Source organism: Palaemon carinicauda, chromosome 1 (genome assembly GCF_036898095.1).
Source record: "Palaemon carinicauda isolate YSFRI2023 chromosome 1, ASM3689809v2, whole genome shotgun sequence".
NCBI classification, from domain to species: Eukaryota; Metazoa; Arthropoda; class Malacostraca; order Decapoda; family Palaemonidae; genus Palaemon; species Palaemon carinicauda.
In genome coordinates, this window is record NC_090725.1 from 7,465,550 (window position 1) to 7,493,449 (window position 27,900).

General features: G+C 30.2%; 2 protein-coding genes across 2 annotated transcripts in view; one reads left to right on the forward strand and one right to left on the reverse strand.

Annotated features, from left to right (window-relative positions):
- LOC137646734 (proton-coupled amino acid transporter-like protein pathetic) overlaps positions 1–27,900 on the forward strand; it is a 157,931-nt gene that overhangs the window by 35,479 nt on the left and 94,552 nt on the right. The gene's annotated exons all lie outside the window — the stretch shown is intronic.
- The window catches only part of LOC137646725 (uncharacterized), a 53,833-nt gene continuing 52,896 nt past the window's right edge, over positions 26,964–27,900 (reverse strand). The window contains exon 9 of the mRNA XM_068379835.1: positions 26,964–27,647. Within this exon, the coding sequence (XP_068235936.1) occupies positions 27,493–27,647 (155 nt within the window). The 3' untranslated portion in view covers positions 26,964–27,492. The remainder of the gene's footprint in view (positions 27,648–27,900) is intronic.

Here is a 27,900-nt window from a genome sequence, read left to right on the forward strand (position 1 = left end):
TTCTATTAGTTAATCTCCCTTCTTGTACAGCATATTCTATTACTTAATCTTCCTTCTTGTACAGCATATTCTATTACTTAATCTCCCTTCTTGTACAGCATATTCTATTACTTAATCTTCCTTCTTGTACTGCATATTCTATTACTTAATCTCCCTTCTTGTACTGCATATTCTATTACTTAATCTTCCTTCTTGTACTGCATATTCTATTACTTAATCTCCCTTCTTGTACTGCATATTCTATTACTTAATCTCCCTTCTTGTACTGCATATTCTATTACTTAATCTCCCTTCTTGTACTGCATATTCTATTACTTAATCTCCCTTCTTGTACTGCATATTCTATTACTTAATCTTCCTTCTTGTACTGCATATTCTATTACTTAATGTTCCTTCTTGTACAGCATATTCTATTACTTAATCTCCCTTCTTGTACTGCATATTCTATTACTTAATCTTCCTTCTTGTACTGCATATTCTATTAGTTAATCTTCCTTCTTGTACAGCATATTCTATTACTTAATCTTCCTTCTTGTACTGCATATTCTATTACTTAATCTCCCTTCTTGTACTGCATATTCTATTACTTGATGTTCCTTCTTGTACAGCATATTCTATTACTTAATCTCCCCTCTTGTACTGCATATTCTATTACTTAATCTTCCTTCTTGTACTGCATATTCTATTACTTAATGTTCCTTCTTGTACAGCATATTCTATTACTTAATCTCCCTTCTTGTACTGCATATTCTATTACTTAATCTTCCTTCTTGTACTGCATATTCTATTAGTTAATCTTCCTTCTTGTACAGCATATTCTATTACTTAATCTTCCTTCTTGTACTGCATATTCTATTACTTAATCTTCCTTCTTGTACTGCATATTCTATTACTTGATGTTCCTTCTTGTACTGCATATTCTATTACTTAATGTTCCTTCTTGTACTGCATATTCTATTACTTGATGTTCCTTCTTGTACTGCATATTCTATTACTTAATGTTCCTTCTTGTACAGCATATTCTATTACTTAATCTCCCTTCTTGTACTGCATATTCTATTACTTAATGTTCCTTCTTGTACTGCATATTCTATTACTTAATGTTCCTTCTTGTACAGCATATTCTATTACTTAATCTTCCTTCTTGTACAGCATATTCTATTACTTAATCTTCCTTCTTGTACTGCATATTCTATTACTTAATCTTCCTTCTTGTACTGCATATTCTATTACTTAATCTTCCTTCTTGTACTGCATATTCTATTACTTAATCTTCCTTCTTGTACTGCATATTCTATTACTTAATGTTCCTTCTTGTACAGCATATTCTATTACTTAATCTTCCTTCTTGTACTGCATATTCTATTACTTAATGTTCCTTCTTGTACAGCATATTCTATTACTTAATCTTCCTTCTTGTACAGCATATTCTATTACTTAATGTTCCTTCTTGTACTGCATATTCTATTACTTAATCTCCCTTCTTGTACTGCATATTCTATTACTTAATGTTCCTTCTTGTACAGCATATTCTATTACTTAATCTCCCTTCTTGTACTGCATATTCTATTACTTAATGTTCCTTCTTGTACAGCATATTCTATTACTTAATCTCCCTTCTTGTACAGCATATTCTATTACTTAATCTCCCTTCTTGTACTGCATATACTATTACTTAATGTTCCTTCTTGTACTGCATATTCTATTACTTAATCTCCCTTCTTGTACTGCATATTCTATTACTTAATGTTCCTTCTTGTACTGCATATTCTATTACTTAATGTTCCTTCTTGTACTGCATATTCTATTACTTAATGTTCCTTCTTGTACTGCATATTCTATTACTTAATGTTCCTTCTTGTACAGCATATTCTATTACTTAATCTTCCTTCTTGTACTGCATATTCTATTACTTAATGTTCCTTCTTGTACAGCATATTCTATTACTTAATGTTCCTTCTTGTACTGCATATTCTATTACTTAATGTTCCTTCTTGTACAGCATATTCTATTACTTAATCTTCCTTCTTGTACTGCATATTCTATTACTTAATCTCCCTTCTTGTACAGCATATTCTATTACTTAATGTTCCTTCTTGTACAGCATATTCTATTACTTAATGTCCCTTCTTGTACAGCATATTCTATTACTTAATCTCCCTTCTTGTACTGCATATTCTATTACTTAATCTCCCTTCTTGTACAGCATATTCTATTACTTAATGTTCCTTCTTGTACAGCATATTCTATTACTTAATCTCCCTACTTGTACTGCATATTCTATTACTTAATCTCCCTTCTTGTACTGCATATTCTATTACTTAATCTCCTTTCTTGTACAGCATATTCTATTACTTAATCTCCCTTCTTGTACTGCATATTCTATTACTTAATCTTCCTTCTTGTATTGCATATTCTATTAGTTAATCTCCCTTCTTGTACAGCATATTCTATTACTTAATCTTCCTTCTTGTACTGCATATTCTATTACTTATTCTTCCTTCTTGTACAGCATATTCTATTACTTAATGTTCCTTCTTGTACTGCATATTCTATTACTTAATCTCCCTTCTTGTACTGCATATTCTATTACTTAATGTTCCTTCTTGTACTGCATATTCTATTACTTAATCTCCCTTCTTGTACTGCATATTCTATTACTTAATGTTCCTTCTTGTACAGCATATTCTATTACTTAATCTCCCTTCTTGTACAGCATATTATATTACTTAATCTTCCTTCTTGTACAGCATATTCTATTACTTAATCTCCCTTCTTGTACAGCATATTCTATTACTTAATCTTCCTTCTTGTACAGCATATTCTATTACTTAATCTCCCTTCTTGTACAGCATATTATATTACTTAATCTTCCTTCTTGTACTGCATATTCTATTAGTTAATCTTCCTTCTTGTACAGCATATTCTATTACTTAATCTCCCTTCTTGTACTGCATATTCTATTACTTAATCTTCCTTCTTGTACTGCATATTCTATTACTTAATCTTCCTTCTTGTACTGCATATTCTATTAGTTAATCTTCCTTCTTGTACAGCATATTCTATTAGTTAATCTTCCTTCTTGTACTGCATATTCTATTACTTAATCTTCCTTCTTGTACTGCATATTCTATTAGTTAATCTTCCTTCTTGTACTGCATATTCTATTACTTAATCTCCCTTCTTGTACTGCATATTCTATTACTTAATGTTCCTTCTTGTACAGCATATTCTATTAGTTAATCTCCCTTCTTGTACTGCATATTCTATTACTTAATGTTCCTTCTTGTACAGCATATTCTATTAGTTAATCTCCCTTCTTGTACAGCATATTCTATTACTTAATCTTCCTTCTTGTACTGCATATTCTATTACTTAATCTTCCTTCTTGTACAGCATATTCTATTACTTAATGTTCCTTCTTGTACAGCATATTCTATTACTTAATCTCCCTTCTTGTACAGCATATTCTATTACTTAATCTTCCTTCTTGTACTGCATATTCTATTAGTTAATCTTCCTTCTTGTACAGCATATTCTATTACTTAATGTTCCTTCTTGTACTGCATATTCTATTAGTTAATCTTCCTTCTTGTACAGCATATTCTATTACTTAATGTTCCTTCTTGTACTGCATATTCTATTACTTAATCTCCCTTCTTGTACTGCATATTCTATTACTTAATGTTCCTTCTTGTACTGCATATTCTATTACTTAATCTCCCTTCTTGTACTGCATATTCTATTACTTAATGTTCCTTCTTGTACAGCATATTCTATTACTTAATCTCCCTTCTTGTACAGCATATTCTATTACTTAATGTTCCTTCTTGTACTGCATATTCTATTAGTTAATCTCCCTTCTTGTACAGCATATTCTATTACTTAATCTTCCTTCTTGTACTGCATATTCTATTAGTTAATCTCCCTTCTTGTACTGCATATTCTATTACTTAATCTTCCTTCTTGTACTGCATATTCTATTACTTAATGTTCCTTCTTGTACAGCATATTCTATTACTTAATCTCCCTTCTTGTACTGCATATTCTATTACTTAATGTTCCTTCTTGTACAGCATATTCTATTACTTAATCTCACTTCTTGTAAAGCATATTCTATTACTTAATGTTCCTTCTTGTACTGCATATTCTATTACTTAATGTTCCTTCTTGTAAAGCATATTCTATTACTTAATCTCCCTTCTTGTACTGCATATTCTATTACTTAATGTTCCTTCTTGTACAGCATATTCTATTAGTTAATCTTCCTTCTTGTACAGCATATTCTATTACTTAATGTTCCTTCTTGTACTGCATATTCTATTAGTTAATCTCCCTTCTTGTACAGCATATTCTATTACTTAATCTCCCTTCTTGTACTGCATATTCTATTACTTAATCTCCCTTCTTGTACTGCATATTCTATTACTTAATCTCCCTTCTTGTACTGCATATTCTATTACTTAATCTCCCTTCTCGTACTGCATATTCTATTACTTAATCTCCCTTCTTGTACTGCATATTCTATTACTTAATCTCCCTTCTCGTACTGCATATTCTATTACTTAATGTTCCTTCTTGTACAGCATATTCTATTACTTAATCTCCCTTCTTGTACAGCATATTCTATTACTTAATCTTCCTTCTTGTACTGCATATTCTATTACTTAATCTTCCTTCTTGTACTGCATATTCTATTACTTAATCTTCCTTCTTGTACTGCATATTCTATTACTTAATGTTCCTTCTTGTACTGCATATTCTATTACTTAATCTTCCTTCTTGTACTGCATATTCTATTACTTAATGTTCCTTCTTGTACTGCATATTCTATTACTTAATCTTCCTTCTTGTACTGCATATTCTATTACTTAATGTTTTTTTCTTGAACAGCATATTTTATTACTTAATCTTCCTTCTTGTACTGCATATTCTATTAGTTAATGTTCCTTCTTGTACTGCATATTCTATTACTTAATCTTCCTTCTTGTACTGCATATTCTATTAGTTAATGTTCCTTCTTGTACTGCATATTCTATTACTTAATCTCCCTTCTTGTACTGCATATTCTATTAGTTAATCTTCCTTCTTGTACAGCATATTCTATTACTTAATCTTCCTTCTTTTACTGCATATTCTATTAGTTAATCTCCCTTCTTGTACTGCATATTCTATTACTTAATCTTCCTTCTTGTACTGCATATTCTATTACTTAATGTTCCTTCTTGTACTGCATATTCTACTACTTAATGTTCCTTCTTGTACTGCATATTCTATTACTTAATGTTCCTTCTTGTACTGCATATTCTATTACTTAATGTTCATTCTTGTACTGCATATTCTACTACTTAATGTTCCTTCTTGTACTGCATATTCTATTGCTTAATCTTCCTTCTTGTACTGCATATTCTATTACTTAATCTCCCTTCTTGTACTGCATATTCTATTGCTTAATCTTCCTTCTTGTACTGCATATTCTATTACTTAATCTTCCTTCTTGTACTGCATATTCTATTACTTAATGTTCCTTCTTGTACTGCATATTCTATTAGTTAATGTTCCTTCTTGTACTGCTTATTCTATTACTTAATCTCCCTTCTTGTACTGCATATTCTATTAGTTATTGTTCCTTCTTGTACAGAATATTCTATTACTTAATCTCCCTTCTTGTACTGCATATTCTATTACTTAATCTTCCTTCTTGTACTGCATATTCTATTACTTAATGTTCCTTCTTGTACTGCATATTCTACTACTTAATGTTCCTTCTTGTACTGCATATTCTATTACTTAATGTTCCTTCTTGTACTGCATATTCTATTACTTAATGTTCCTTCTTGTACTGCATATTCTATTACTTAATGTTCCTTCTTGTACAGCATATTCTATTAGTTAATCTCCCTTCTTGTACTGCATATTCTATTACTTAATCTTCCTTCTTGTACTGCATATTCTATTACTTAATGTTCCTTCTTGTGCTGCATATTCTACTACTTAATCTTCCTTCTTGTACTGCATATTCTATTACTTAATCTTCCTTCTTGTACTGCATATTCTATTACTTAATCTTCCTTCTTGTACTGCATATTCTATTAGTTAATGTTCCTTCTTGTACTGCATATTCTATTACTTAATGTTCCTTCTTGTACTGCATATTCTATTACCTAATCTCCCTTCTTGTACTGCATATTCTATTACTTAATCTTCCTTCTTGTACTGCATATTCTATTACTTAATCTCCCTTCTTGTACTGCATATTCTACTACTTAATGTTCCTTCTTGTACAGCATATTCTATTACTTAATCTTCCTTCTTGTACTGCATATTCTATTACTTAATCTTCCTTCTTGTACTGCATATTCTACTACTTAATGTTCCTTCTTGTACAGCATATTCTATTACTTAATCTTCCTTCTTGTACTGCATATTCTATTACTTAATGTTCCTTCTTGTACAGCATATTCTATTACTTAATGTTCCTTCTTGTACAGCATATTCTATTACTTAATCTTCCTTCTTGTACTGCATATTCTATTACTTAATGTTCCTTCTTGTACAGCATATTCTACTACTTAATGTTCCTTCTTGTACAGCATATTCTACTACTTAATGTTCTTTCTTGTACAGCATATTCTACTACTTAATCTTCCTTCTTGTACAGCATATTCTACTACTTAATGTTCCTTCTTGTACAGCATATTCTATTACTTAATCTTCCTTCTTGTACAGCATATTCTACTACTTAATGTTCCTTCTTGTACTGCATATTCTATTACTTAATCTTCCTTCTTGTACTGCATATTCTACTACTTAATGTTCCTTCTTGTACTGCATATTCTATTACTTAATGTTCCTTCTTGTACAGCATATTCTACTACTTAATGTTCCTTCTTGTACAGCATATTCTATTACTTAATCTTCCTTCTTGTACTGCATATTCTACTACTTAATCTTCCTTCTTGTACTGCATATTCTATTACTTAATCTTCCTTCTTGTACTGCATATTCTATTACTTAATCTTCCTTCTTGTACTGCATATTCTATTACTTAATCTTCCTTCTTGTACTGCATATTCTATTACTTAATCTTCCTTCTTGTACTGCATATTCTATTACTTAATCTTCCTTCTTGTACTGCATATTCTATTACTTAATCTTCCTTCTTGTACTGCATATTCTATTACTTAATCTTCCTTCTTGTACTGCATATTCTATTACTTAATGTTCCTTCTTGTACTGCATATTCTATTACTTAATGTTCCTTCTTGTACTGCATATTCTATTACTTAATGTTCCTTCTTGTACTGCATATTCTATTACTTAATGTTCCTTCTTGTACAGCATATTCTATTACTTAATCTTCCTTCTTGTACAGCATATTCTACTACTTAATGTTCCTTCTTGTACAGCATATTCTATTACTTAATCTTCCTTCTTGTACTGCATATTCTATTACTCAATCTTCCTTCTTGTACTGCATATTCTATTACTTAATGTTCCTTCTTGTACTGCATATTCTATTACTCAATGTTCCTTCTTGTACAGCATATTCTACTACTTAATGTTCCTTCTTGTACAGCATATTCTACTACTCAATGTTCCTTCTTGTACAGCATATTCTATTACTTAATCTTCCTTCTTGTACTGCATATTCTATTACTTAATGTTCCTTCTTTTACTGCATATTCTATTACTTAATGTTCCTTCTTGTACAGCATATTCTACTACTTAATGTTCCTTCTTGTACAGCATATTCTACTACTTAATGTTCCTTCTTGTACAGCATATTCTATTACTTAATCTTCCTTCTTGTACTGCATATTCTATTACTTAATGTTCCTTCTTTTACTGCATATTCTATTACTTAATGTTCCTTCTTGTACAGCATATTCTACTACTTAATGTTCCTTCTTGTACAGCATATTCTACTACTTAATGTTCCTTCTTGTACAGCATATTCTATTACTTAATCTTCCTTCTTGTACTGCATATTCTATTACTTAATGTTCCTTCTTGTACAGCATATTCTATTACTTAATCTTCCTTCTTGTACTGCATATTCTATTAGGTAATCTCCCTTCTTGTACTGCATATTCTACTACTTAATGTTCCTTCTTGTACAGCATATTCTATTACTTAATCTTCCTTCTTGTATTGCATATTCTATTACTTAATCTTCCTTCTTGTACTGCATATTCTATTACTTAATGCTCCTTCTTGTACTGCATATTCTACTACTTAATGTTCCTTCTTGTACAGCATATTCTATTACTTAATCTTCCTTCTTGTACTGCATATTCTATTACTTAATGTTCCTTCTTGTACTGCATATTCTATTACTTAATGTTCCTTCTTGTACAGCATATTCTACTACTTAATGTTCCTTCTTGTACAGCATATTCTACTACTTAATGTTCCTTCTTGTACAGCATATTCTATTACTTAATCTTCCTTCTTGTACTGCATATTCTATTACTTAATGTTCCTTCTTGTACTGCATATTCTATTACTTAATCTTCCTTCTTGTACTGCACATTCTATTACTTAATCTTCCTTCTTGTACTGCATATTCTATTACTTAATGTTCCTTCTTGTACTGCATATTCTATTACTTAATCTTCCTTCTTGTACTGCATATTCTATTACTTAATCTTCCTTCTTGTACTGCATATTCTATTACTTAATGTTCCTTCTTGTACTGCATATTCTATTACTTAATGTTCCTTCTTGTACAGCATATTCTACTACTTAATGTTCCTTCTTGTACAGCATATTCTATTAGTTAATCTTCCTTCTTGTACTGCATATTCTATTAGTTAATCTTCCTTCTTGTACTGCATATTCTATTAGTTAATCTCCCTTCTTGTACTGCATATTCTATTACTTAATGTTCCTTCTTGTACTGCATATTCTATTACTTAATCTCCCTTCTTGTACTGCATATTCTATTACTTAATCTCCCTTCTTGTACTGCATATTCTATTACTTAATGTTCCTTCTTGTACAGCATATTCTATTACTTAATCTCCCTTCTTGTACTGCATATTCTATTACTTAATCTTCCTTCTTGTACTGCATATTCTATTACTTAATGTTCCTTCTTGTACAGCATATTCTATTACTTATTCTCCCTTCTTGTACTGCATATTCTATTACTTAATGTTCCTTCTTGTACAGCATATTCTATTACTTAATATTCCTTCTTGTACAGCATATTCTATTACTTAATCTCCCTTCTTGTACTGCATATTCTACTACTTAATGTTCCTTCTTGTACAGCATATTCTATTACTTAATCTTCCTTCTTGTACAGCCTATTCTATTACTTAATCTTCCTTCTTGTACTGCATATTCTATTACTTAATCTTCCTTCTTGTACTGCATATTCTATTAGTTAATCTTCCTTCTTGTACAGCATATTCTATTACTTAATCTTCCTTCTTGTACTGCATATTCTATTAGTTAATCTCCCTTCTTGTACAGCATATTCTATTACTTAATCTTCCTTCTTGTACTGCATATTCTATTACTTAATCTCCCTTCTTGTACTGCATATTCTATTACTTAATGTTCCTTCTTGTACTGCATATTCTATTACTTAATCTCCCTTCTTGTACTGCATATTCTATTACTTAATCTCCCTTCTTGTACTGCATATTCTATTACTTAATCTTCCTTCTTGTACTGCATATTCTATTACTTAATCTCCCTTCTTGTACTGCATATTCTATTACTTAATGTTCCTTCTTGTACAGCATATTCTATTACTTAATCTCCCTTCTTGTACTGCATATTCTATTACTTAATCTTCCTTCTTGTACTGCATATTCTATTACTTAATGTTCCTTCTTGTACAGCATATTCTATTACTTAATCTTCCTTCTTGTACTGCATATTCTATTACTTAATCTTCCTTCTTGTACTGCATATTCTATTACTTAATCTTCCTTCTTGTACTGCATATTCTATTACCTAATGTTTCTTCTTGTACAGCATATTCTATTACTTAATCTTCCTTCTTGTACTGCATATTCTATTACTTAATCTTCCTTCTTGTACTGCATATTCTATTAGTTAATGTTCCTTCTTGTACTGCATATTCTATTACTTAATGTTCCTTCTTGTACAGCATATTCTATTACTTAATGTTCCTTCTTGTACTGCATATTCTACTACTTAATGTTCCTTCTTGTACAGCATATTCTATTACTTAATCTTCCTTCTTGTACTGCCTATTCTATTAGTTAATGTTCCTTCTTGTACTGCATATTCTATTACTTAATCTTCCTTCTTGTACTGCATATTCTATTAGTTAATGTTCCTTCTTGTACTGCATATTCTATTACTTAATCTCCCTTCTTGTACTGCATATTCTATTAGTTAATGTTCCTTCTTGTACTGCATATTTTATTAGTTAATCTCCCTTCTTGTACTGCATATTCTATTACTTAATCTTCCTTCTTGTACTGCATATTCTATTACTTAATGTTCCTTCTTGTACTGCATATTCTACTACTTAATGTTCCTTCTTGTACTGCATATTCTATTACTTAATCTTCCTTCTTGTACTGCATATTCTATTACTTAATCTTCCTTCTTGTACTGCATATTCTATTACTTAATCTTCCTTCTTGTACTGCATATTCTACTACTTAATGTTCCTTCTTGTACTGCATATTCTATTACTTAATCTTCCTTCTTGTACTGCATATTCTATTACTTAATCTCCCTTCTTGTACTGCATATTCTATTACTTAATCTTCCTTTTTGTACTGCATATTCTATTAGTTAATGTTCCTTCTTGTACTGCTTATTCTATTACTTAATCTTCCTTCTTGTACTGCATATTCTATTAGTTAATGTTCCTTCTTGTACTGCATATTCTATTACTTAATGTTCCTTCTTGTACAGCATATTCTATTAGTTAATGTTCCTTCTTGTACAGCATATTCTATTACTTAATGTTCCTTCTTGTACTGCATATTCTATTACTTAATCTTCCTTCTTGTACTGCATATTCTATTACTTAATGTTCCTTCTTGTACTGCATATTCTACTACTTAATGTTCCTTCTTGTACTGCATATTCTATTACTTAATGTTCCTTCTTGTACTGCATATTCTATTACTTAATGTTCCTTCTTGTACTGCATATTCTATTACTTAATGTTCCTTCTTGTACAGCATATTCTATTAGTTAATCTCCCTTATTGTACTGCATATTCTATTACTTAATCTTCCTTCTTGTACTGCATATTCTATTACTTAATGTTCCTTCTTGTACTGCATATTCAACTACTTAATGTTCCTTCTTGTACTGCATATTCTATTACTTAATCTTCCTTCTTGTACTGCATATTCTATTACTTAATCTTCCTTCTTGTACTGCATATTCTATTACTTAATCTTCCTTCTTGTACTGCATATTCTATTACTTAATGTTCCTTCTTGTACTGCATATTCTATTACTTAATCTCCCTTCTTGTACTGCATATTCTATTACTTAATCTTCCTTCTTGTACTGCATATTCTATTACTTAATCTTCCTTCTTGTACTGCATATTCTACTACTTAATGTTCCTTCTTGTACAGCATATTCTATTACTTAATCTTCCTTCTTGTACTGCATATTCTATTACTTAATCTTCCTTCTTGTACTGCATATTCTACTACTTAATGTTCCTTCTTGTACAGCATATTCTATTACTTAATCTTCCTTCTTGTACAGCATATTCTATTACTTAATGTTCCTTCTTGTACTGCATATTCTATTACTTAATGTTCCTTCTTGTACAGCATATTCTATTACTTAATCTTCCTTCTTGTACTGCATATTCTATTACTTAATGTTCCTTCTTGTACAGCATATTCTACTACTTAATCTTCCTTCTTGTACAGCATATTCTACTACTTAATGTTCCTTCTTGTACAGCATATTCTACTACTTAATCTTCCTTCTTGTACAGCATATTCTACTACTTAATGTTCCTTCTTGTACAGCATATTCTATTACTTAATCTTCCTTCTTGTACTGCATATTCTACTACTTAATGTTCCTTCTTGTACTGCATATTCTATTACTTAATGTTCCTTCTTGTACAGCATATTCTACTACTTAATGTTCCTTCTTGTACTGCATATTCTATTACTTAATGTTCCTTCTTGTACTGCATATTCTATTACTTAATGTTCCTTCTTGTACTGCATATTCTATTACTTAATCTTCCTTCTTGTACTGCATATTCTATTACTTAATCTTCCTTCTTGTACTGCATATTCTATTACTTAATCTTCCTTCTTGTACTGCATATTCTATTACTTAATGTTCCTTCTTGTACAGCATATTCTATTACCTAATCTTCCTTCTTGTACTGCATATTCTATTACTTAATCTTCCTTCTTGTACTGCATATTCTATTACTTAATGTTCCTTCTTGTACTGCATATTCTATTACTTAATCTTCCTTCTTGTACAGCATATTCTACTACTTAATGTTCCTTCTTGTACAGCATATTCTATTACTTAATGTTCCTTCTTGTACTGCATATTCTATTACTTAATCTTCCTTCTTGTACTGCATATTCTATTACTTAATCTTCCTTCTTGTACTGCATATTCTATTACTTAATGTTCCTTCTTGTACTGCATATTCTATTACTTAATGTTCCTTCTTGTACAGCATATTCTATTACTTAATCTTCCTTCTTGTACTGCATATTCTATTACTTAATGTTCCTTCTTGTACGGCATATTCTATTACTTAATCTTCCTTCTTGTACTGCATATTCTAATAGTTAATCTCCCTTCTTGTACTGCATATTCTACTACTTAATGTTCCTTCTTGTACAGCATATTCTATTACTTAATCTTCCTTCTTGTACTGCATATTCTATTACTTAATGTTCCTTCTTGTACGGCATATTCTATTACTTAATCTTTCTTCTTGTACTGCATATTCTATTAGTTAATCTCCCTTCTTGTACTGCATATTCTACTACTTAATGTTACTTCTTGTACAGCATATTCTATTACTTAATCTTCCTTCTTGTACTGCATATTCTATTACTTAATCTTCCTTCTTGTACTGCATATTCTATTACTTAATGTTCCTTCTTGTACTGCATATTCTACTACTTAATGTTCCTTCTTGTACAGCATATTCTACTACTTAATGTTCCTTCTTGTACAGCATATTTTATTACTTAATCTTCCTTCTTGTACTGCATATTTTATTAATTAATGTTCCTTCTTGTACTGCATATTCTATTACTTAATGTTCCTTCTTGTACAGCATATTCTACTACTTATTGTTCCTTCTTGTACAGCATATTCTACTACTTAATGTTCCTTCTTGTACAGCATTTTCTATTACTTAATCTTCCTTCTTGTACTGCATATTCTATTACTTAATGTTCCTTCTTGTACTGCATATTCTATTACTTAATGTTCCTTCTTGTACAGCATATTCTACTACTTAATCTTCCTTCTTGTACTGCATATTCTATTACTTAATGTTCCTTCTTGTACTGCATATTATATTACTTAATCTTCCTTCTTGTACTGCATATTCTCTTACTTAATCTTCCTTCTTGTACTGCATATTCTATTACTTAATGTTCCTTCTTGTACTGCATATTCTATTACTTAATGTTCCTTCTTGTACAGCATATTCTACTACTTAATGTTCCTTCTTGTACAGCATATTCTATTACTTAATCTTCCTTCTTGTACTGCATATTCTATTAGTTAATCTCCCTTCTTGTACTGCATATTCTATTACTTAATGTTCCTTCTTGTACAGCATATTCTATTACTTAATCTTCCTTCTTGTACTGCATATTCTATTACTTAATGTTCCTTCTTGTACTGCATATTCTATTACTTAATGTTCCTTCTTGTACAGCATATTCTACTACTTAATGTTCCTTCTTGTACAGCATATTCTACTACTTAATGTTCCTTCTTGTACAGCATATTCTATTACTTAATCTTCCTTCTTGTACTGCATATTCTATTACTTAATCTTCCTTCTTGTACTGCATATTCTATTACTTAATCTTCCTTCTTGTACTGCATATTCTATTACTTAATCTTCCTTCTTGTACTGCATATTCTATTACTTAATGTTCCTTCTTGTACTGCATATTCTATTACTTAATGTTCCTTCTTGTACTGCATATTCTATTACCTAATGTTCCTTCTTTTACAGCATATTCTACTACTTAATGTTCCTTCTTGTACAGCATATTCTATTACTTAATCTTCCTTCTTTTACTGCATATTCTATTACTTAATCTTCCTTCTTGTATTGCATATTCTATTACTTAATCTTCCTTCTTGTACTGCATATTCTATTACTTAATCTTCCTTCTTGTACTGCATATTCTATTACTTAATCTTCCTTCTTGTACTGCATATTCTATTACTTAATGTTCCTTCTTGTACAGCATATTCTACTACTTAATGTTCCTTCTTGTACAGCATATTCTATTACTTAATGTTCCTTCTTGTACTGCATATTCTATTACTTAATCTTCCTTCTTGTACTGCATATTCTACTACTTAATGTTCCTTCTTGTACATCATATTCTATTACTTAATCTTCCTTCTTGTACTGCATATTCTATTACTTAATGTTCCTTCTTGTACTGCATATTCTAATACTTAATGTTCCTTCTTGTACAGCATATTCTACTACTTAAAGTTCCTTCTTGTACAGCATATTCTACTACCTAATGTTCCTTCTTGTACAGCATATTCTATTACTTAATGTTCCTTCTTGTACAGCATATTCTACTACTTAATGTTCCTTCTTGTACTGCATATTCTATTACTTAATGTTTCTTCTTGTACTGCATATTCTACTACTTAATGTTCCTTCTTGTACTGCATATTCTACTACTTAATGTTCCTTCTTGTACAGCATATTCTATTACTTAATCTTCCTTCTTGTACAGCATATTCTACTACTTAATGTTCCTTCTTGTACAGCATATTCTACTACTTAATGTTCCTTCTTGTACAGCATATTCTATTACTTAATCTTCCTTCTTGTACTCCATATTCTATTACTTAATCTTCCTTCTTGTACTGCATATTCTATTACTTAATCTTCCTTCTTGTACTGCATATTCTATTACTTAATCTTCCTTCTTGTACTGCATATTCTATTAGTTAATGTTCCTTCTTGTACTGCATATTCTATTAGTTAATGTTCCTTCTTGTACTGCATATTCTACTACTTAATGTTCCTTCTTGTACTGCATATTCTACTACTTAATGTTCCTTTTTGTACAGCATATTCTATTACTTAATGTTCCTTCTTGTACAGCATATTCTACTACCTAATGTTCCTTCTTGTACAGCATATTCTACTACTTAATGTTCCTTCTTGTACAGCATATTCTACTACTTAATGTTCCTTCTTGTACAGCATATTCTATTACTTAATCCTCCTTCTTGTACTGCATATTCTACTACTTAATGTTCCTTCTTGTACAGCATATTCTACTACTTAATGTTCCTTCTTGTACAGCATATTCTATTACTTAATGTTCCGTCTTGTACAGCATATTCTACTACTTAATGTTCCTTCTTGTACAGCATATTCTACTACTTAATGTTCCTTCTTGTACTGCATATTCTATTACTTAATGTTCCTTCTTGTACTGCATATTCTACTACTTAATGTTCCTTCTTGTACTGCATATTCTACTACTTAATGTTCCTTCTTGTACAGCATATTTTATTACTTAATGTTCCTTCTTGTACAGCATATTCTACTACTTAATGTTCCTTCTTGTACAGCATATTCTACTACTTAATGTTCCTTCTTGTACAGCATATTCTACTACTTAATGTTCCTTCTTGTACTGCATATTCTATTACTTAATCTTCCTTCTTGTACTGCATATTCTATTACTTAATCTTCCTTCTTGTACTGCATATTCTATTAGTTAATGTTCCTTCTTGTACTGCATATTCTATTACTTAATGTTCCTTCTTGTACTGCATATTCTATTACTTAATCTCCCTTCTTGTACTGCATATTCTATTACTTAATCTTCGTTCTTGTACTGCATATTCTATTACTTAATCTTCCTTCTTGTACTGCATATTCTACTACTTAATGTTCCTTCTTGTACAGCATATTCTATTACTTAATCTTCCTTCTTGTACTGCATATTCTATTACTTAATCTTCCTTCTTGTACTGCATATTCTACTACTTAATGTTCCTTCTTGTACAGCATATTCTATTACTTAATCTTCCTTCTTGTACTGCATATTCTATTAGTTAATGTTCCTTCTTGTACTGCATATTCTATTACTTAATCTCCCTTCTTGTACTGCATATTCTATTAGTTAATGTTCCTTCTTGTACAGCATATTCTATTACTTAATCTTCCTTCTTGTACTGCATATTCTATTACTTAATGTTCCTTCTTGTACTGCATATTCTATTACTTAATGTTCCTTCTTGTACTGCATATTCTATTACTTAATGTTCCTTCTTGTACAGCATATTCTATTACTTAATCTCCCTTCTTGTACTGCATATTCTATTACTTAATCTCCCTTCTTGTACTGCATATTCTATTACTTAATCTTCCTTCTTGTACTGCATATTCTATTAGTTAATGTTCCTTCTTGTACAGCATATTCTATTACTTAATCTTCCTTCTTGTACTGCATATTCTATTACTTAATGTTCCTTCTTGTACTGCATATTCTATTACTTAATCTTCCTTCTTGTACTGCATATTCTATTACTTAATGTTCCTTCTTGTACTGCATATTCTATTACTTAATCTTCCTTCTTGTACTGCATATTCTACTACTTAATGTTCCTTCTTGTACTGCATATTCTATTACTTAATCTTCCTTCTTGTACTGCATATTCTACTACTTAATGTTCCTTCTTGTACTGCATATTCTATTAGTTAATGTTCCTTCTTGTACTGCATATTCTATTACTTAATCTCCCTTCTTGTACTGCATATTCTATTAGTTAATGTTCCTTCTTGTACAGCATATTCTATTACTTAATCTTCCTTCTTGTACTGCATATTCTATTACTTAATGTTCCTTCTTGTACTGCATATTCTATTACTTAATCTTCCTTCTTGTACTGCATATTCTACTACTTAATGTTCCTTCTTGTACTGCATATTCTATTACTTAATGTTCCTTCTTGTACTGCATATTCTATTACTTAATCTCTCTTCTTGTACTGCATATTCTATTACTTAATCTTCCTTCTTGTACTGCATATTCTATTAGTTAATGTTCCTTCTTGTACTGCATATTCTATTACTTAATCTTCCTTCTTGTACTGCATATTCTATTAGTTAATGTTCCTTCTTGTACTGCATATTCTATTACTTAATCTCCCTTCTTGTATTGCATATTCTATTAGTTAATGTTCCTTCTTGTACGGCATATTCTATTACTTAAGCTCCCTTCTTGTATTGCATATTCTATTACTTAATCTTCCTTCTTGTACTGCATATTCTATTACTTAATGTTCCTTCTTGTACTGCATATTCTACTACTTAATGTTCCTTCTTGTACTGCATATTCTATTACTTAATGTTCCTTCTTGTACTGCATATTCTATTACTTAATGTTCCTTCTTGTACTGCATATTCTATTACTTAATGTTCCTTCTTGTACAGCATATTCTATTAGTTAATCTCCCTTCTTGTACTGCATATTCTATTACTTAATCTTCCTTCTTGTACTGCATATTCTATTACTTAATGTTCCTTCTTGTACTGCATATTCTATTACTTAATGTTCCTTCTTGTACTGCATATTCTATTACTTAATCTTCCTTCTTGTACTGCATATTCTATTACTTAATCTTCCTTCTTGTACTGCATATTCTACTACTTAATGTTCTTTCTTGTACAGCATATTCTATTACTTAATCTTCCTTCTTTTACTGCATATTCTATTACATAATCTTCTTTCTTGTACTGCATATTCTATTACTTAATCTTCCTTCTTGTACTGCATATTCTATTACTTAATGTTCCTTCTTGTACTGCATATTCTATTACTTAATGTTCCTTCTTGTACTGCATATTCTATTACTTAAGCTCCCTTCTTGTATTGCATATTCTATTACTTAATCTTCCTTCTTGTACTGCATATTCTATTACTTAATGTTCCTTCTTGTACTGCATATTCTATTACTTAATCTTCCTTCTTGTACTGCATATTCTATTACTTAATGTTCCTTCTTGAACAGCATATTCTACTACTTAATGTTCCTTCTTGTACAGCATATTCTATTACTTAATGTTCCTTCTTGTACTGCATATTCTATTACTTAATCTTCCTTCTTGTACTGCATATTCTATTACTTAATCTTCCTTCTTGTACTGCATATTCTATTACTTAATGTTCCTTCTTGTACTGCATATTCTATTACTTAATGTTCCTTCTTGTACAGCATATTCTATTACTTAATCTTCCTTCTTGTACTGCATATTCTATTACTTAATGTTCCTTCTTGTACGGCATATTCTATTACTTAATCTTCCTTCTTGTACTGCATATTCTAATAGTTAATCTCCCTTCTTGTACTGCATATTCTACTACTTAATGTTCCTTCTTGTACAGCATATTCTATTACTTAATCTTCCTTCTTGTACTGCATATTCTATTACTTAATGTTCCTTCTTGTACGTCATATTCTATTACTTAATCTTTCTTCTTGTACTGCATATTCTATTAGTTAATCTCCCTTCTTGTACTGCATATTCTACTACTTAATGTTACTTCTTGTACAGCATATTCTATTACTTAATCTTCCTTCTTGTACTGCATATTCTATTACTTAATCTTCCTTCTTGTACTGCATATTCTATTACTTAATGTTCCTTCTTGTACTGCATATTCTACTACTTAATGTTCCTTCTTGTACAGCATATTCTACTACTTAATGTTCCTTCTTGTACAGCATATTTTATTACTTAATGTTCCTTCTTGTACTGCATATTTTATTAATTAATGTTCCTTCTTGTACTGCATATTCTATTACTTAATGTTCCTTCTTGTACAGCATATTCTACTACTTATTGTTCCTTCTTGTACAGCATATTCTACTACTTAATGTTCCTTCTTGTACAGCATTTTCTATTACTTAATCTTCCTTCTTGTACTGCATATTCTATTACTTAATGTTCCTTCTTGTACTGCATATTCTATTACTTAATGTTCCTTCTTGTACAGCATATTCTACTACTTAATCTTCCTTCTTGTACTGCATATTCTATTACTTAATGTTCCTTCTTGTACTGCATATTATATTACTTAATCTTCCTTCTTGTACTGCATATTCTCTTACTTAATCTTCCTTCTTGTACTGCATATTCTATTACTTAATGTTCCTTCTTGTACTGCATATTCTATTACTTAATGTTCCTTCTTGTACAGCATATTCTACTACTTAATGTTCCTTCTTGTACAGCATATTCTATTACTTAATCTTCCTTCTTGTACTGCATATTCTATTAGTTAATCTCCCTTCTTGTACTGCATATTCTATTACTTAATGTTCCTTCTTGTACAGCATATTCTATTACTTAATCTTCCTTCTTGTACTGCATATTCTATTACTTAATGTTCCTTCTTGTACTGCATATTCTATTACTTAATGTTCCTTCTTGTACAGCATATTCTACTACTTAATGTTCCTTTTTGTACAGCATATTCTACTACTTAATGTTCCTTCTTGTACAGCATATTCTATTACTTAATCTTCCTTCTTGTACTGCATATTCTATTACTTAATCTTCCTTCTTGTACTGCATATTCTATTACTTAATCTTCCTTCTTGTACTGCATATTCTATTACTTAATCTTCCTTCTTGTACTGCATATTCTATTACTTAATGTTCCTTCTTGTACTGCATATTCTATTACTTAATGTTCCTTCTTGTACTGCATATTCTATTACCTAATGTTCCTTCTTTTACAGCATATTCTACTACTTAATGTTCCTTCTTGTACAGCATATTCTATTACTTAATCTTCCTTCTTTTACTGCATATTCTATTACTTAATCTTCCTTCTTGTATTGCATATTCTATTACTTAATCTTCCTTCTTGTACTGCATATTCTATTACTTAATCTTCCTTCTTGTACTGCATATTCTATTACTTAATCTTCCTTCTTGTACTGCATATTCTATTACTTAATGTTCCTTCTTGTACAGCATATTCTACTACTTAATGTTCCTTCTTGTACAGCATATTCTATTACTTAATGTTCCTTCTTGTACTGCATATTCTATTACTTAATCTTCCTTCTTGTACTGCATATTCTACTACTTAATGTTCCTTCTTGTACATCATATTCTATTACTTAATCTTCCTTCTTGTACTGCATATTCTATTACTTAATGTTCCTTCTTGTACTGCATATTCTAATACTTAATGTTCCTTCTTGTACAGCATATTCTACTACTTAAAGTTCCTTCTTGTACAGCATATTCTACTACCTAATGTTCCTTCTTGTACAGCATATTCTATTACTTAATGTTCCTTCTTGTACAGCATATTCTACTACTTAATGTTCCTTCTTGTACTGCATATTCTATTACTTAATGTTTCTTCTTGTACTGCATATTCTACTACTTAATGTTCCTTCTTGTACTGCATATTCTACTACTTAATGTTCCTTCTTGTACAGCATATTCTATTACTTAATCTTCCTTCTTGTACAGCATATTCTACTACTTAATGTTCCTTCTTGTACAGCATATTCTACTACTTAATGTTCCTTCTTGTACAGCATATTCTACTACTTAATGTTCCTTCTTGTACAGCATATTCTATTACTTAATCTTCCTTCTTGTACTCCATATTCTATTACTTAATCTTCCTTCTTGTACTGCATATTCTATTACTTAATCTTCCTTCTTGTACTGCATATTCTATTACTTAATCTTCCTTCTTGTACTGCATATTCTATTAGTTAATGTTCCTTCTTGTACTGCATATTCTATTAGTTAATGTTCCTTCTTGTACTGCATATTCTACTACTTAATGTTCCTTCTTGTACTGCATATTCTACTACTTAATGTTCCTTTTTGTACAGCATATTCTATTACTTAATGTTCCTTCTTGTACAGCATATTCTACTACCTAATGTTCCTTCTTGTACAGCATATTCTACTACTTAATGTTCCTTCTTGTACAGCATATTCTACTACTTAATGTTCCTTCTTGTACAGCATATTCTATTACTTAATCCTCCTTCTTGTACTGCATATTCTACTACTTAATGTTCCTTCTTGTACAGCATATTCTACTACTTAATGTTCCTTCTTGTACAGCATATTCTATTACTTAATGTTCCGTCTTGTACAGCATATTCTACTACTTAATGTTCCTTCTTGTACAGCATATTCTACTACTTAATGTTCCTTCTTGTACTGCATATTCTATTACTTAATGTTCCTTCTTGTACTGCATATTCTACTACTTAATGTTCCTTCTTGTACTGCATATTCTACTACTTAATGTTCCTTCTTGTACAGCATATTCTATTACTTAATGTTCCTTCTTGTACAGCATATTCTACTACTTAATGTTCTTTCTTGTACAGCATATTCTACTACTTAATGTTCCTTCTTGTACAGCATATTCTACTACTTAATGTTCCTTCTTGTACTGCATATTCTATTACTTAATCTTCCTTCTTGTACTGCATATTCTATTACTTAATCTTCCTTCTTGTACTGCATATTCTATTAGTTAATGTTCCTTCTTGTACTGCATATTCTATTACTTAATGTTCCTTCTTGTACTGCATATTCTATTACTTAATCTCCCTTCTTGTACTGCATATTCTATTACTTAATCTTCGTTCTTGTACTGCATATTCTATTACTTAATCTTCCTTCTTGTACTGCATATTCTACTACTTAATGTTCCTTCTTGTACAGCATATTCTATTACTTAATCTTCCTTCTTGTACTGCATATTCTATTACTTAATCTTCCTTCTTGTACTGCATATTCTACTACTTAATGTTCCTTCTTGTACAGCATATTCTATTACTTAATCTTCCTTCTTGTACTGCATATTCTATTAGTTAATGTTCCTTCTTGTACTGCATATTCTATTACTTAATCTCCCTTCTTGTACTGCATATTCTATTAGTTAATGTTCCTTCTTGTACAGCATATTCTATTACTTAATCTTCCTTCTTGTACTGCATATTCTATTACTTAATGTTCCTTCTTGTACTGCATATTCTATTACTTAATGTTCCTTCTTGTACTGCATATTCTATTACTTAATGTTCCTTCTTGTACAGCATATTCTATTACTTAATCTCCCTTCTTGTACTGCATATTCTATTACTTAATCTCCCTTCTTGTACTGCATATTCTATTACTTAATCTTCCTTCTTGTACTGCATATTCTATTAGTTAATGTTCCTTCTTGTACAGCATATTCTATTACTTAATCTTCCTTCTTGTACTGCATATTCTATTACTTAATGTTCCTTCTTGTACTGCATATTCTATTACTTAATCTTCCTTCTTGTACTGCATATTCTATTACTTAATGTTCCTTCTTGTACTGCATATTCTATTACTTAATCTTCCTTCTTGTACTGCATATTCTACTACTTAATGTTCCTTCTTGTACTGCATATTCTATTACTTAATCTTCCTTCTTGTACTGCATATTCTACTACTTAATGTTCCTTCTTGTACTGCATATTCTATTAGTTAATGTTCCTTCTTGTACTGCATATTCTATTACTTAATCTCCCTTCTTGTACTGCATATTCTATTAGTTAATGTTCCTTCTTGTACAGCATATTCTATTACTTAATCTTCCTTCTTGTACTGCATAATCTATTACTTAATGTTCCTTCTTGTACTGCATATTCTATTACTTAATCTTCCTTCTTGTACTGCATATTCTACTACTTAATGTTCCTTCTTGTACTGCATATTCTATTACTTAATCTTCCTTCTTGTACTGCATATTCTATTACTTAATCTCTCTTCTTGTACTGCATATTCTATTACTTAATCTTCCTTCTTGTACTGCATATTCTATTAGTTAATGTTCCTTCTTGTACTGCATATTCTATTACTTAATCTTCCTTCTTGTACTGCATATTCTATTAGTTAATGTTCCTTCTTGTACTGCATATTCTATTACTTAATCTCCCTTCTTGTATTGCATATTCTATTAGTTAATGTTCCTTCTTGTACGGCATATTCTATTACTTAAGCTCCCTTCTTGTATTGCATATTCTATTACTTAATCTTCCTTCTTGTACTGCATATTCTATTACTTAATGTTCCTTCTTGTACTGCATATTCTACTACTTAATGTTCCTTCTTGTACTGCATATTCTATTACTTAATGTTCCTTCTTGTACTGCATATTCTATTACTTAATGTTCCTTCTTGTACTGCATATTCTATTACTTAATGTTCCTTCTTGTACAGCATATTCTATTAGTTAATCTCCCTTCTTGTACTGCATATTCTATTACTTAATCTTCCTTCTTGTACTGCATATTCTATTACTTAATGTTCCTTCTTGTACTGCATATTCTATTACTTAATGTTCCTTCTTGTACTGCATATTCTATTACTTAATCTTCCTTCTTGTACTGCATATTCTATTACTTAATCTTCCTTCTTGTACTGCATATTCTACTACTTAATGTTCTTTCTTGTACAGCATATTCTATTACTTAATCTTCCTTCTTTTACTGCATATTCTATTACATAATCTTCTTTCTTGTACTGCATATTCTATTACTTAATCTTCCTTCTTGTACTGCATATTCTATTACTTAATGTTCCTTCTTGTACTGCATATTCTATTACTTAATGTTCCTTCTTGTACTGCATATTCTATTACTTAAGCTCCCTTCTTGTATTGCATATTCTATTACTTAATCTTCCTTCTTGTACTGCATATTCTATTACTTAATCTCCCTTCTTGTACTGCATATTCTATTACTTAATCTTCCTTCTTGTACTGCATATTCTATTACTTAATCTTCCTTCTTGTACTGCATATTCTATTACTTAATGTTCCTTCTTGTACTGCATATTCTATTACTTAATCTTCCTTCTTGTACTGCATATTCTATTAGTTAATGTTCCTTCTTGTACTGCATATTCTATTACTTAATCTCCCTTCTTGTATTGCATATTCTATTAGTTAATGTTCCTTCTTGTACAGCATATTCTATTACTTAAGCTCCCTTCTTGTACTGCATATTCTATTACTTAATCTTCCTTCTTGTACTGCATATTCTATTACTTAATGTTCCTTCTTGTACTGCATATTCTACTACTTAATGTTCCTTCTTGTACTGCATATTCTATTACTTAATGTTCCTTCTTGTACTGCATATTCTATTACTTAATGTTCCTTCTTGTACTGCATATTCTATTACTTAATGTTCCTTCTTGTACAGCATATTCTATTACTTAATCTCCCTTCTTGTACTGCATATTCTATTACTTAATCTTCCTTCTTGTACTGCATATTCTATTACTTAATGTTCCTTCTTGTACTGCATATTCTATTACTTAATGTTCCTTCTTGTACTGCATATTCTACTACTTAATGTTCCTTCTTGTACTGCATATTCTATTACTTAATCTTCCTTCTTGTACTGCATATTCTATTACTTAATCTCCCTTCTTGTACTGCATATTCTATTACTTAATCTTCCTTCTTGTACTGCATATTCTATTAGTTAATGTTCCTTCTTGTACTGCATATTCTATTACTTAATCTTCCTTCTTGTACTGCATATTCTATTAGTTAATGTTCCTTTTTATACTGCATATTCTATTACTTAATCTCCCTTCTTGTACTGCATATTCTATTAGTTAATGTTCCTTCTTGTACTGCATATTCTATTACTTAATGTTCCTTCTTGTACTGCATATTCTATTACTTAATGTTCCTTCTTGTACTGCATATTCTATTACTTAATCTTCCTTCTTGTACTGCATATTCTATTACTTAATCTCCCTTCTTGTACTGCATATTCTATTACTTAATCTTCCTTCTTGTACTGCATATTCTATTACTTAATCTTCCTTCTTGTACTGCATATTCTATTACTTAATCTTCCTTCTTGTACTGCATATTCTATTACTTAATCTTCCTTCTTGTACTGCATATTCTATTACTTAATCTTCCTTCTTGTACTGCATATTCTACTACTTAATGTTCCTTCTTGTACAGCATATTCTATTACTTAATCTTCCTTCTTGTACTGCATATTCTATTACTTAATCTTCCTTCTTGTACTGCATATTCTACTACTTAATGTTCTTTCTTGTACAGCATATTATATTACTTAATCTTCCTTCTTTTACTGCATATTCTATTACATAATCTTCTTTCTTGTACTGCATATTCTATTACTTAATCTTCCTTCTTGTACTGCATATTCTATTACTTAATCTTCCTTCTTGTACTGCATATTCTACTACTTAATGTTCCTTCCTGTACTGCATATTCTACTACTTAATGTTCTTTCTTGTACAGCATATTCTACTACTTAATGTTCCTTCTTGTACAGCATATTCTATTACTTAATCTTCCTTCTTGTACTGCATATTCTATTACTTAATCTTCCTTCTTGTACTGCATATTCTATTAGTTAATGTTCCTTCTTGTACAGCATATTCTATTACTTAATGTTCCTTCTTGTACTGCATATTCTACTACTTAATGTTCCTTCTTGTACAGCATATTCTACTACTTAATGTTCCTTCTTGTACAGCATATTCTATTACTTAATCTTCCTTCTTGTACTGCATATTCTATACTTAATGTTCCTTCTTGTACTGCATATTCTACTACTTAATGTTCCTTCTTGTACAGCATATTCTATTACTTAATGTTCCTTCTTGTACAGCATATTCTACTACTTAATCTTCCTTCTTGTACTGCATATTCTATTACTTAATTTTCCTTCTTGTACTGCATATTCTACTACTTAATGTTCCTTCTTGTACAGCATATTCTACTACTTAATGTTCCTTCTTGTACAGCATATTCTATTACTTAATGTTCCTTCTTGTACAGCATATTCTATTACTTAATCTTCCTTCTTGTACTGCATATTCTATTACTTAATCTTCCTTCTTGTACTGCATATTCTATTAATTAATGTTCCTTCTTGTACAGCATATTCTATTACTTAATGTTCCTTCTTTGTACAGCATATTCTATTACTTAATGTTCCTTCTTTGTACAGCATATTCTATTACTCAATGTTCCTTCTTTGTACAGCATATTCTATTACTCAATGTTCCTTCTTTGTACAGCATATTCTATTACTTAATGTTCCTTCTTTGTACAGCATATTCTATTACTTAATGTTCCTTCTTGTACAGCATATTCTATTACTTAATGTTCCTTCTTGTACAGCATATTCTATTACTTAATGTTCCTTCTTGTACAGCATATTCTACTACTTAATGTTCCTTCTTGTACAGCATATTCTTTTACTTAATGTTCCTTCTTGTACAGCATATTCTTTTACTTAATGTTCCTTCTTTGTACAGCATATTCTACTACTTAATGTTCCTTCTTGTACAGCATATTCTATTACTTAATGTTCCTTCTTGTACAGCATATTCTATTACTTAATGTTCCTTCTTGTACAGCATATTCTATTACTTAATGTTCCTTCTTGTACAGCATATTCTACTATTAATGTTCCTTCTTGTACAGCATATTCTATTACTTAATGTTCCTTCTTGTACAGCATTTCCATTGACATATTCTAATACCTTTGAAACGTGTTCCAAGTCTCATTTACAGATAAAATCTCTAAATACGAATCCACAACTATAGAATTACATATGATTTCACATCTTACCAGTAGGTCATGAATACCAAATATATGATATGGAAAAGATTTATTTTTCTTACTGTAAAACCAAATGCAATTACCTAAGCCTCATTTTTAGAAAATAAAATCGTATTACTGTATACATAAACTGGCATCATTGTCCTCGTACATAACTTTTTTTTTTATTTCTAATGATATAAACTTCATTCAGTCTTAAAATAATGTATTTTCCAAATATTACTGGATCAAAAACATATACAAGAAAGTCGGCTGAATTTAAAGCTTATCGTCAAAATAGTTTATTTATGACATATTTGTTTTTGACGTTGTTAATAGTTTATATATGACATGTCTGTTTTGACGTTGTTACTTATTTTAGAATGATTTATTTTTAATTTGTTCTCTTCATTTATTTATTTCCTTATTTCCTTTCCTCCCTGGGCTATTTTTCCCTGTTGGAGCCCCTGGGCTTATAGCATCTTGCTTTTCCAACTAGGGTTGTAGCTTGTATAGTAATAATAATAATAATATTAATAATAATAATAATAATAATAATAATAATATACACAACAAATACTTTAACAAACATGCAATGCATCGAAATTAATACATTCATGCAATCAAGTCTTTACAAGAACAATATTTCCTATAAATATCATCACTGATGCAGTGACTTTGAGAGCCATATCGATTAATCCGTGACACCTCGGAAGTTAATTTAAAATCGCCATCATGGAAAGTTAGTGTAGCTTCTAGTTTTGCATATCCTGCGAACAAAAGATTTCACGATTATATCTTCTTAGATTCACAAACTGCGATACGAGTTACATTAGATTTAGTATAATAATTAAGAAAAAAATGCAATAGAGACCAGTTTTATAAAAGAAAGCTTTGATATCTTATTAAGACATGGAATTGTATCAATCGTGTGTCACACGATCGTACGTAATTAATTTTGTATATATTATGCTTGTATCTTCGTCCTTCCCTCGCACTAAAAAGAACCAGAATAAACATGTC